This window comes from Acipenser ruthenus, chromosome 3 (assembly GCF_902713425.1).
Source record: "Acipenser ruthenus chromosome 3, fAciRut3.2 maternal haplotype, whole genome shotgun sequence".
In the NCBI taxonomy this organism is placed as follows: Eukaryota; Metazoa; Chordata; class Actinopteri; order Acipenseriformes; family Acipenseridae; genus Acipenser; species Acipenser ruthenus.
In genome coordinates this window covers 7,383,087-7,396,690 of record NC_081191.1, presented here as the reverse complement: position 1 = coordinate 7,396,690, position 13,604 = coordinate 7,383,087, and the positions used below count along the sequence as shown (strand labels likewise).

The 13,604-nt window shown below is 37.9% G+C and overlaps 1 protein-coding gene across 2 annotated transcripts; it reads left to right on the top strand.

The window, feature by feature from the left end:
* Positions 1-1,838: 1,838 nt before the first annotated feature.
* On the top strand, positions 1,839-12,031 carry nup42 (nucleoporin 42). 2 transcript variants are annotated; one of them, XM_034058232.3, is made up of 7 exons: positions 1,839-2,289; positions 3,514-3,805; positions 5,294-5,388; positions 8,159-8,235; positions 9,678-9,764; positions 10,147-10,228; positions 10,810-12,031. In XM_034058232.3, the coding sequence occupies exons 1-7, from the start codon at positions 2,148-2,150 to the stop codon at positions 11,400-11,402; spliced, it is 1,368 nt and encodes a 455-aa protein (XP_033914123.2). In that variant the 5' UTR covers positions 1,839-2,147; the 3' UTR covers positions 11,403-12,031. The 2 variants fall into 2 exon arrangements, with proteins under 2 accessions (XP_033914123.2, XP_033914122.2); XM_034058231.3 differs by having other exon boundaries at positions 1,839-2,292.
* The last annotated feature ends 1,573 nt before the right edge of the window (positions 12,032-13,604 follow it).

Here is a 13,604-nt window from a genome sequence, read left to right as displayed (position 1 = left end):
TATAACTTCTTTCTAGCTATTTTTAGTGGGAAGATGGCTTGTAGTAGGGCAGAAGAGAGTAAATATGATTTGTTGTATTGTGTTATATTTTATTGTATTTTTACAGGTGAATGTAGTTTGGCAGGGGTTGGAGCTCGTCTCTGCCAGACTACATCTCGTGAGAATACATGGTCAGCAGCTAATGATTTATTGACAGATTGGCTGTCGACCACACACATGAAGACTCTTGTGTAGAATGTGGCCGTCTCCAGATTGATTAATTTATTGCTAATTCGGAGATGGCCACTTGTATATAAGCTGGGCTTTCTTTGTGTTCAGGGTGGGTTCGGAGTGGAGAACGAGAGAGAGAGAGAGAGAGAGAGAGAGAGAGAGAGAGAGAGAGAGAGAGAGAGAGAGAGAGAGAGAGAGAGAGAGAGAGAGAGTGAAGGAGGTAAAGATTTAAAAACAAGAAAATAACAATTGCTCCTCGTGCTGGAAGGACCAGCACTGTACTTGTTGGTATCAGTGTTTCTGTGCAAGACTTGTTTTGTTCAAACTATTTTTGGCTCTGTGACCTGTGTTTTTGTTTGTCCTTTTGATTTATTTTTGAATAAATACACACAGCAGCGCATCAACCCACAGCACCTGTGTGTGTGTGTCAACTTCCTGGTCTGGGGACGTCATCCACAAAGCTGTCCTGTCACATGGCAATTTCTACATGGAAGATGGCTCTTATAAAAGGTTTTGTTGAGGAAGATGCCAAACATATACTCACTAGCTATTTAGTTCACTCAAGCCATATTTTAAGGAATGTGACAGTTCATTACAAATGTTGAGTTGATTTGAGTAAGCATGATCCTGTCAGGGTAATTCAATGTGCAATTCAATAAAATAAATGTCATGTGGAAGATTAAATACATTTTTTTATAATGCAGATAAATTGTATAATTAATCCACACATTTTGATTGGCATACCTTAATAATAATTAAAAATAAATAATAATGTTGGTGTTAAACCATAAAAACTGTTTCTGTTATTAGAAATTGCCACATTTAAAGTAAAGGTTTGTAAATGAACAAGTAACATTTTTTATGGATTTCTAAATGCAGGTGTATACTCAGACATATTGACCAGACAGTGACCTTATGGTCATAATTTGTAGAAAGATCATGTGCAGCACCTTTTTGTTGTTGAATTCTACATATACTGCACTTTAGTGTGCTTGAAAATAAAAAAAATAAGTCTGCATTAGTACATTTACATGCTGGTGCTGAAGTGGTACTTGTGTCTCTGTTCACTTTAGGCTGAAGAGGTGAGTTTCAATAGCTGGAAATGCAGACTGCATGTCCCTATGGTAGCTGGTACATGCATCAGTAATAGCCATCTTCTCACTATAAATAGCAAGAAAACAGTGATACAGTACTTTTGTAAAACTCATCTTCCCACTAAAAACTAAATGTTTTCCTCAGCTTGCTTCATAAAACAATTTATAATACCCAGAAAGTAGTGATAATATCAAGAAAATAGTGATTTGAGTAGCTGTTGTGTTCTTTGGCATGTGACCGAAACGAGGCATTGCCATCTAGTGTATGGGGGATTTATTGCAGGCTAACTCACTAACTTTGGAGATTGAGATCCAAGTTTATGTCACATGTGAAATTGTTATAATTTTAACTACACAATTATGTTATTCTGTTTAATGGTGGTAGATAAAGACAAAACGTTTCTATTTCAGACTAATTCTAATCTATTTCTTTTAAAAAGCTGGTTTAGTGTGTATTTTTTTATTGTAAAGCTACTATATTATCGAGAATGTAAGCGTATAGTCCGTGTTAAAAAAATGTACACGACTTTTGCTGCTTGTTTTTCATATGGATAGGCGCGATATTAGGTTGTTCGTGTTAATCTGTCTTTTGCTTCAACTATTTCGCACATAAACGCCTGCGTTCCTAGCTACAACGCGAATAAAGGAACCGTCGAATATGGGAACATTGGCTTATATTCGTCGTACTACGGTACGAATCAGTCTCACAGACCCGGAAACTGAATTCAAGACAATATTACGCACACTAAGAGAGGCCCGTTGCGCGATGGAGTAAATGAAAAAGAACGATTAAGTTGTTGAAAACCATAATTAGAATTGTTATACATTTAAGAAAACTTTAAAATGACAGTTTGTGGCTTCTTTTTACAAGGAAGGTGCCGTTTTGGTGACAAATGCTGGAATGAACATCCCAGGGACGCGAGTCATCACCAGCAACAACCGAGTCGAGGACGAGGAGGAGGAGGAGGAGGAGGAGGAGGTGGTGGTGGTATGTGACGAAAAACAAACACATTTTGCTTTGTTTCATTCAGTACCATGCTATTTTGACGTTTTCTGTTTTATTTTACTGGCTAGCTATTTTGAGAAATATAACGTATCTAGAACTCCAGTGCTCGCGTGGTACACACAGGCCTGCTCAGAAGACGTGTTTTAAGATAAAAGTTAGAGTCCATGACTCCGTGAACGCCAGTGTTACATCATTGCTTGCATTGTGATTCACATTTGCTGGGTAAATTGAGCATACAGTAAAATATCGAGTTTTTGATAGTTGTAATATTTGTGTTCAATAAAATAACATATTTTGATGAGCTAATAATACTAGCAAATGGACGAGTATAGATTGGCCGAATAACCTTATTTAATTATTAAATGTTCCAATGTTATGTTATTCCCCCCCCCCCCCCCCTCGCTTTAATTTATCGTACAACTTTTGGTCTCCAACAAAAATTCTAGTAACTTTTACTGTTAAGGAAACTGAATCATAACTATATGCATATTAACAGAGTTGGCGCAATTCATATAGCAGGGAGGCACGGTACTTGGCAACTTAATTTATTAATACTGCTGCAGCCCCAGATGGAGGCACCGTAGATAGCATTATTATTATTATTATTATTATTATTATTATTATTATTATTATTAGTTTATTTGGCAGACTCCATTATTCAAGATGAATCTAGCAACATTAATCTAGGTCACAGGATACTCAAGTACAGAATTTTAAAATGTATTGTTTACTAGTTAAAGTGTACGTAAAAGGGAAAACAACTACCTATACTTTTTTTTTTTGATAAATCTAATTTGATAATACATTCGTTTTGTTACATTTTCAAAGCCGGTTGTTACCTGCCTGTTCCCAGTGTTTGCCAGTTATAGTCAGGCTTACTGTAGGTCAAGGATAAGCAACTGTAGACCATTCACGGTTTAGTTGGTAAAATTAATTGGAAGTACTTTAACAGGGGTTTAATTGGTTGGTGCAATTTAATAATGAAGGACTTGGTTAGACCTGGGCAGGAAGTGTGACGGACATGCCTATTTATTGCTGCTGTAAGGTCTAGTATGTCCTGTCAGTTTGCTCAGTTCCATGGTGGCAAAAAGCAGCCTACCATATGGCTGTTGAAATAAATCAATTTCCCACCAGGCTATTAAACTGCCCTTGTGTCTGACAGTACCACTTATCATTCATTTCTTCTTTGTTTATAAACACTAGGGTTTGGCAACAGAGTCTGGGTCAATCCATCCCAAAGGACTCAGAGCTCTGAGTATATTCAGCCCTCTACTTTCAACAAGCAGGCAGACTGGGGGAGAGGAGGAAGCGGCCGAAATGAGGGGAGGAACAGCTTTGGTGGACCTTCAGGATTTGGGAATCAGGATGGAGGCAGGAAAGGATTTTCAAACTCGGAAGCCTCGAGTTTCAGTTTTTCCTCACAGAACAGATTTTCCACATTGAGTTCCCAAGATTTTGAAGGAGGCAGCCAAGGAGATGACATTGAAAAACTTCTGTAAGTTCAATCAATGAATCAATCTTTATTTCTTATATAGGGGCCTTTCGCGATGAATTGCCTCAAAGCGCTTTACAGATAAAAACAAAAAAATGTGTGTTGTACAAAACAATTCTGAGAATCAGTAAAAGATAAGATAAAATTACCCTTTACATTTCTTTAATCTTACTTTAAAAAGCATTGACACAAGGTACATCATTTATAATATACATAAAAATGTGGTTTTAATCTTACTTTAAAGCAGCAAGAGATGGTGCCTCTCTTACAAATCGTGGCAGATCATTCCACACCCTAGGGACTCTAAAGCTTGAACGCTGTGCTGCCTGCCTTCTTTCTCTGTATCCATGGAGTACTGAGCAAACCTTCCTCCTGTGATCGAAAAGATCAGCTAGGGACACATGGGGGCAGTTTAAAGCTTTCTAAGTTAGAAGCAGGACTGTAGAGTCAGACCTAAACTGTACAGGAAATGTAAGGCTGCTAACACTGGTAATGTGTTCATGTTTCCTTGTTCACAAGCTGTAATCGAGATATAACACAACTTGAAATACCAGAGAAAATAGCATTGCAATAATCAATCCTAGATGTTATAAAATAATGCATCAGTCTCTCCGCATCCAGCAGAGAAAGATAACGTATTAATTTGGCAATATTTCTTAAATTAAATGAGATTAAAAATTACCAGACATTTGTCACTTATCAAAGTTGTAGGCAAGTTAGCAGCTAACTGGGTGCTTTTTTAAACCCTTTCTTGTTGCTTTTCTTACCTGCTATAAGTGTGCTACATGTACTACCGGTACTAATGAGCTTTACCGCTTGCATCGAGAAGTAATACAAATGTGAAATTACTTTGTTGCTGTAGCACATAAAATTACATTTACACATTGTAATAAAGATTGTGTGACGCACATTCCTAAAGCAATCTTTTGCATGAATTTTTCATCACGTGGGAGTCAAAGTTAAAATCAAAACCTTTCTTGGTTTAAGTATGGCAGTTTTGTTCACAAGGATAAAAACGCTGAAGTGCGATCATCTTAATACATACTATGGTTAAGTGGAAGTGATTGCTTATTCCGTTTTTTTGTTAAATAAAACCTTGCTATCAGGTGGGAGGAGCAGAGTGGATGGGATGGTTCCACATCACACAGTTTACTTCTCAAGACTACATTATTCAGCATAGACTTGAAAAGCCAGTATTTCAAATATATTTGGTTGGTTGTCGCTGTATAGTAAGAGTGGCCACAATGTTTGTTTATCAATGTCAGTATCTCAAAACGGGAAAAGCAAAAGGTTAATTCAGTTTGGTAGGGTTAGAGTTTACCCAATTCCCTAAAAAATTGTGAAGTTTGCTGTAAAATGGTTCAGGTATTTAAGTAGCATGGAGAGGTGTGATAACAGCTACTTTTCCCACTGACATTCCTGTGTTCTAATAACATGCACACGGCTAGGATATGTTGTATACAGTTAACAGCATGTTTCTTTCTGCCTTAGGGAAACAATCAAACATGATATGGAAATTTGGGAAAGCTCTAATCAGTGGCCTTTCTCATGTTATTCTGTTGCCAAGGAAAAGCCTTTTATATCAGGTAACTTTACAGAACTTTATGTACTTAAAAACCTTGTTATACTGTATTTTCTACTTGCCTGTGTACTGTCCTGCTATGTGTGTTCTGAAACATGGATCTGTGGTTGGTTGCTTATATCTGGATAAGTGCTTATTCATTGTGATGAAACTAGCATTCATCATACTCCAGCACAAGTTATTGAGAGTATCACAATCTAGGGGCTTATGAAGGGTATCTGTCTGCCTGTTTGTTTGTCAAACATACAATCTTACATGTGCAAAAGGGCCTGTAAAAGGGGGGAGTGACTAATACACCGGTGTGTCTAATATTAAACTACTGTACCAGTGCCACAATGGGATTACTACAGCCACTTTTATGGCTCACACAAATTTAACTATCAACAACCTGATTATTATTTTTAGGATCTACGGCATTCAGGTCATGTTGCTAGGTAGAAACACAAAATCACTGTTTAAGTTTTAATTTGTTACTCTCAATACCCTTAGTCATTTTGAATGTTAAACGCAAGCTCTTGACTCAGACGCATGTACATGGAGAAAAAAAAAAAAAAAAAAATCACGGTTGTAGTGCTTCACTGTTAACACACATAGCTATCAATCTCTGAATTTCCTTATTCCTACCCTCCTGGGTCACTTATTGACATTCAGACTGAACCCGCCCCTGGGATCCGTAACAAACAGCTATTGGTTAGAAAGCTGAGTAAATTTATCAAGTTTTCCGTTCGTTGTAACTGCAATGCTATAATAATGCAGGTGTCTTTGAAACTGGATAAAGTAGGACAGAGACAAAAAATGAAAATGCTACCCAACAGGTTTGAAATTGCACGTTGTTGAATTTGCAGAAATGCATGGCAATTGAAATGCTGAAAAAACACTACGTGACTGGAGACAAAATAAAGACAAACTTAAAATGGTGAAAGAAAAACAAGCTGATAGAGGAGGAAAGCGTTTATGGCCCGATGTAGAAACGTTTAGTTTGAATGGAGTACTTTGAATGACTTCAATACACATGTCAGTGCAACGCAGTGGTACACTTGTAAAGTATGTGTATGGTTATGGTTCTGACTAACAAAATGAATGTATTTGTACAGCTGGAAATTTTAATGCGATTGTATTGCACTGTATCCAACACTAAAGCCGCTTTTACACTGGAGGCTTGTAACCCGGAGGTCCCCAGCTTGTAACCCGGAGGTCCCCGGTTCAAATCCCACCTCAGCCACTGACTCATTGTGTGACCCTGAGCAAATCGCTTAACCTCCTTGTGCTCCGTCTTTTGGGTGAGACGTAGTTGTAAGTGACTCTGCAGCTGATGCATAGTTCACACACCCTAGTCTCTGTAAGTCGCCTTGGATAAAGGCGTCTGCTAAATAAACAAATAATAATAATAATAATAATAATAATAATACACTGGCACTCCTATCGTAGTCCTGACCCGGGTTCTTTCTACCCAGGTCCCAATCCTGCATAGTGTGAAACCACGTACCTAGGTCGTACCCAGGTTAACCCGGGTCCCAGCGACCCATCTCAGGATGTGGCGTGACACGCTTTGACCCGGGTTGAGCGAGACAAAATGCATGACGGCCATTCGTGAGCTGACGCAATAACAAACAGCAACGTCTGTGTGAAGGTTTCACTTCCTCAGGGAACATTCCTGTTTATTCTGTTTAGTTATATTTTTGTTGATTGAGACACACCATGAGCCAAATTGCAGCATTTGCTCTAATCAGCATGTGGGCCGATGGTTCAATCCAGAGAAGCTTGGATGGAAGCGTCCGTAACAAGCTGTTTCCGGGGCATTGATACGCACTTTGTGTCTTGCGTCTATCAGACGGGTCAAGCCTGCTTTATCAAAAGCAGTGTGAAATCGCGTAGCCGAGCTGCATGAGCAGAGCATGCCCGTGTGAAAGGGGCTTAAGATGTTTTGTTTACTGTTTATTAGGTGTTGCACTGTTTTAGTTTTATTGTTTTTTTTAATTGATGCAAGCAGCACTGTTTAATACTCTTCTTTTAAATTTGAATTAGTACAACAAATTTGTAAAAGCCAGTGCAGCTGGAACTATTGTCTAAGTATGGTTTTGGAAAAATGTTCAGTAAAGCAAAGACGACATGTTCTTTCTTGAACTTGTTTGGGTACTTGATAAGCTAAAATAATAGGTTAATAGAGATGTGGGATGTATAACTTGATTTTACACACTGTTAATTATTACTTTTTAAATCCATTCAAGCCCCTTTTGTCAGTGGAATTTACAGTAATGTAGTAGTATATCTATATTGATGTATTTTGAAATTGCACTTACATTTACTTGAACCAATTAAACATTTTGAAAAACGGAATAGTTTCTAGAAGTTTAGCTAAAAACAACACTAAAATTATTAATTGAATAACATGTTGCAAACAAGGGTTATTTCGAAACTAAACCTGTATCTTTCTTTTTTCTTTCTTTCTTTATCAGTGTTGAGCATGTAGGGGAAAAAATCAATTGTAAAAAAAAAAGTATTTTTAAACACAAAAAAGGTGTTTTCCTAAAATTGAAGTCTCAAAAACAGGGGAGCGATTTTTACGCTACGTATACAACGATTTTTACGGTACTTGTTACATACTGATAGCGCTAAATCTGAAGCTATGGCAGAGGATGACTGTCACTAATGTGCTTGTTTAATGGGCCCGTTGTTTTGGGGAAAAGTTCCTGGCTTGAAGTAGGTTTCACCATACTTGCATACATCTGCTCTTTGTTTATTTATTGATGTGTTTGTATTGTGTTTTGCACAAGGGTTTTCTGACTTCTCACCCGAAGAACTCCGACTGGAATACTACAGTGGAATGGATGCAGGCAATTTACAGAATTACGTGAGAACACCACTTTCTCCTTCTTTCTTTTTCTTTTTTTGTTGTTGTTACTGCTTGAGTGATTTGAATGCAACTCCCTCATGCTGAAACAATACCGTTTGTGTTTGTTTCTTCATTTGCTCAAGGGTATTTTTCATCTGTGACCTAACTATATTATACCATGACACAAATTTTGACCACCTACAACCAGTTAAGTAATTTCTAACATGCTTCTAATTCCACTGTATTTGTTGTAGTTGAAGAACCCTCATAATTAAACTGGGAGTACAGTGCAATTGAAATTACCGTATTTTAGTATAAGTCAAGAAATTTAACCCCAAAACACAATCCTGAAGTTGGGGGGGGGGGGGGGGGGGGGTCAACTAATACATAAGCAAAACACCCTTATGTCTACAAAAGGCATACTGTCTGTGGTTACTGAAATCCCTGTCTGTACCTAGCAGGGTTTAGGACCCAGGGGAACCCTGTGGCAGGCATGTATTCAGTACGCAAGGCAAGTTCACATACGTTTGAGCGGCAGAAAATCTGCCGCTCAAACGCCATCAGGATATCTAATACATATATTTAGGAAAACTAACACCTGAAGTGCACTCTAACAACAGTTTCGATTTCAGGAGTTAATTTTTGTTTTCTGTTACACTAAACTTACCATCTCTGTTTCAATAACAAGTGAAAAAATAATTTAAAAAAATAAAAGATTATACCCGAATCTCGTCCTCACTATGGGGGGCTAGACTTTTACACATGGTCGACTTTTACTCAAGCGAATACATTAGTATTGTTATAGTCAGACAGTATTTACTTGTAAGCATGTTTCATTCCCTGAACTGTTGTCCTCAAAACGCTATTTGTTTAAGAAATATTTTTCTGATGACCTACATGGACCAGGTTTTGGAATTCCCCTTGAGGAAACACAGCAGAACAGTAGCTTGTGTTCATTCTTAAAGAGCAGTGTGGCAAAGTGGTTAAGTGGATACAGGTGCAGGAGTGATGCAGTGCGTGATTAAACAGACAGAGAGTTATAATCCGGTTGGAAAAAAGGTGTTTTATTATATCCAGGTCTGGTGACCAAATATTAGGACCCCGGCAATACACAACAGCCCATCCAGGAAATCCTGTTCTCGCTGCTTAGCGCCCTCACAGTTCAGGAGGGAGATTTACAACCAAGAATCATTGTATTTCTGTCACAAGCAGGAACTACTGAATGCAGCTATGGCCAAAAGTTTTGCATTCCCCTATAGCTTTACTTGTCCAGTCAGAAGACATTAAGGTTCACTACACTTTTTCTTTAAATACTATTTTGTGAAAAGTTTGTCTCAAATAGATAGAGTGGTGGTGGAGTGTTTAAAGTTATGGATGAACTACCGACTGTACGCTACTTTTCACCTCACTGGGCCTATTGATATTTGTACTTTCTCTAAATTGTGTTTGTTTTTTCCTAGGCTAATTCTGTGCAGCAGTTAGCAAATCAATTTAAAAACAGATTACTGGAGTTAAAGACACAGAGTTCAACAACAAGATCATCTTTGGTAAGCTTAACATAGAATTTTTTTTTTTTTTTTTTTTTTTTTTTTTAATATTGAAGGATAAAAGCTGATTTGTAAATTCTATATAAATATGATTTAAAAATAACTTGTCCAGACGTAAGCCAATGTTCCTGGCAAAATGCTCTGTTAAATTCCCAGCCGAGCACAGACATGTAAGACAGATCTGTGCTGTACTTCTGACTTGCTCTTCCCTGGCAATTTGCTTCTTTTCGAAATCTCGTAGGACACGGAAAGCTCTTTAATATTACTGGCATTCCATAGAGAGCAGCAGGAGTGCAGTGATATATATATATATATATATATATATGTGTGTGTGTGTGTGTCTTTAAAGTTGTGTTCAAAATATTCTTATTTTTTATTAAAGATTGCAGAACTGAACAGTCCCAAACAGAACATCCCAGCAGCTGGGTTTGGGGCACAGCAAACCTCTACGTTTGGGTCAGCAGGTAGGAAATCTTTATATTAGGAAGGCAGTTTATGATTATTTAAGCCTGTGTCTATCAAACTTTGATAGATGTTAACATTTCCCTTATTCCATGCCCTGGAGTTGCATATCAATCCATCCCTTTTGACTAGTGTGTTTGGCACACAGTCTTAATACCCAGATACCGTTTGTCCAAGCTACATTTGAAACCTCACGTTATTTTAATATTTTTTAAACTCTAGTTCTGTGTTGTTTTGTTTATTATTTCAAAGGCACTATTTTCTAGTAGTTTAGTAGCACCTGTGGCTTGGAAAGTAAATTTACTATTTGCCCTTGTCTAGACATTTTTGCTTGAATCTGTACAGTCGTATGTAAAATGTTAAACCTTTACAGCATGACCAGAAGCAAAAGTAACAAATGTGTAGGCAAAATGTTAAGAAAAGTATTATTACTTGTGTGCTTAAATTTTGTTTATGTATTTATTTTTATTTATTTATTTATTTTTTTTTGGGGGGGGGGTGCTTTTCAGGCTTATGTTAAGCCACACTGCAGTTACAGTAAACACCATCAGTGACTAGAGAATACATTTCATTTCATTTACAGGTTTTGGAGCAAGTGAACCAACTGCTGGCAGCGACAGCAGCAGCAGCTTCAGTTTCAAATCCAGCAGTGAGTTTGGAAGTGCACCCCCTGGTGGTACAAATGCGTTCGGCAGCTCCCCAGCACTACTGAAGCAGCCAGCGTTCGGGGCTTTGGGAAGCACTCCCTCTGCTGGTTTCGGAAGCTCCTCCTCCGCACCTTCTGCCGCCTCTTTCTCCTTTGCTGCACCTTCAGCAGGGAAAGAGCAGCCTTCTGGCTTTGGCAGCGTGCAGCCCCCAGGCTTTGCTGCCCCTTCTGGTGGATTCGGGAGCAGCTCGGGGTTCGGGGCTCCCTCCTCGAGCTCCTCTGGGTTTGGTGGTTCCTCTGGCTTTGGGGGACCTTCCTCTGCTTCCTCAGTATCTGGTTCATCAGTACCTTCTGCAAATGTTTTAGGCAGCACCAGCACCAGCACAGGGACTTCCTCTGCTGCCTCAGGCAAGTTATTCACACCACAGAGCGAGCTAACAGCAGAAGAGCTGAAGGAGTTTACAGGAAAGAGGTTCACCCTGGGCAAGATTCCACTGAAGCCACCTCCAGTTGAGCTCCTGGTGGTTTAAGTTTGAACATTTTTGATCGTTGAATCTTTTTAAGTTAATCATGTGTTTGGCTGCTTGGCCTTTTGAAAAAAGAAAAAAAATCTTAAATTTAACAAGGTCAAATAAACAATCATTAAAAGATAAACAAGAAGAAAATAGATATATTGTATTATTTGTAAGGGTATGTAATAAATGTGTAGTACAGTTATTTAGTATGCTGCAGACAGGGAGTGTCACACTTGGCAAGACAAGTGACTCCCAGCTGCAGCATGCTAAATAACTGTATGGTAAAACTGTACTGTATTTATTCATTCATTTGGATATATTTCAGGAATCAGGGAATAGGCATGGAACCCAATGTTTCTTAGTAACGTTCCGCTTTTGCCACTATTAATTTATGCCTTTTTAAAGTACAATATATGGTACACTATCACATGTAAAACTACAGTAGACAGAAGGTCAGTTATACTGAATACCAACTGTTACAGTACTGTGACATCCTTCCTGTTGACAAGCATAGTAGATATTCTATTTTTTGTAAACTAATTTTACTACAGGCTTGGCACTATTTATAAGTTGGTTCCCACGTACAGCGCTGTGTTTGTTTCAAATATGTTTTATCCTACAATAAAAACATAATTAATAAGAGACTTATTGTAATGTGTACCAGTGGTCTGTTTCCACAGTTGACAGTGTTTTGGACTTACTGAATCCACTCCTTCCAATGAGCTAACTGACCTTCATCAACCACGTTCTCATTCAGACCAACAGCAGGGACTTTTCGAAAACCTCCAGTAAGAAAAGTCCTGCAACCCCCTTTCCTCTTCACTCCACTGCCAATTATTTATACTGGAGTGTGTGTGAAATCGCAGGGTTATTTATCCCTCCCAAGGATTGTTTTGATGGCATACCTGTAAAGTGATTTTATAACACTGTAAGCATTGTTCTTTTTATTGCTCACTAAAATAAAAACAAGTGCAATACCACCATCACAATGGATCATCTCTAGGAGTTAAATTACAAACTTCACTCTGAAGAAGACAAATATTTTTTTTGTATACATAAATTCAGGAAGATTTACCCAACAAGTCTATTGAAAATATCAGTTGATTCCTTTTTAAATTTCAGTTTTTCTAAGCAAGACCCAGGCCTGCAAGCACTAACAATACAGACTACCCTTACAAATAAACATACTGTAGCCATACTTCAAGGTTGTCATAGTAATTTACAGTATTTATTATGACATACTTCAAGGTGGTTATAGTATTCTAAAGTATCTACTTTCACTAAAGTTACAGTAGTCTGCATTTTTTTTTTACTATGGTCTAATGTATATTTGAAATGTAGCATTTACTGTAGGATGCTGCATTTAATACAGTAACTATAGTAAATGTTCTGAATAAGCACTTTGGGTTTACAACTAGGAACTGCAGTATATTACAATATACAACACTGTACTGCCTTATATAGCAAAATACTACTTTAAATTGTAATTCCTGTACAATTGTCAAACTGGATAGCTGTACAGAGCCCCTGCTAAAGAGCTGTGCTTTTCGGTTCACAGCTTTGTTGTCTTTTCATTGAGACTGTACTGGCATTGAGACAGGCAGAGGGAGACATTTAGATTAAATACTACTGCTTTAACTCAATTATGGTAGATTACATTTTGTTGACGGCAATATTCCAATTGCATGTGATTTCCATGCACTCGTTCACATGGTAGCTAAAGGGAATCACATATATTAAAAAATCATGTGCTTTTAATTTGATTACATGCAAAGTCCAAAAAAAAGCATCAGAAAGGCACAAATACTGCAGCCAGGACACCAATCCCAGTGTCCTGTAATATCCCAGGGCAGCAAAGGACAGCTACACTCTACAGTGCTGTGGTTCTTCAGGCCACAGAATACAGAATGCTACAACCCCTAGTGGAGGCAGTGCGATAGGAAGGCATCACAACTTGTCTTGATTTCAGACATGATTTTGCAATTTCCTGTCATTATCGAATGCACTGCTATAATAGTTAAAATGCTTTTTCAAAGGTTCCAAACGTGTGGGTGTATTCCAAGTGGTTCCTGAAAATATACCCAAAATAGCCAACTGCATCTGCCTATTTCTGCACGAAACTACTAAGTAATATAATTGAAGGGTTAAGTAGTCATAGTTTTATGTTTCTCATTTTGTTACATGAATGTGGTGGGGGATCATTAATTAAATTAGTGC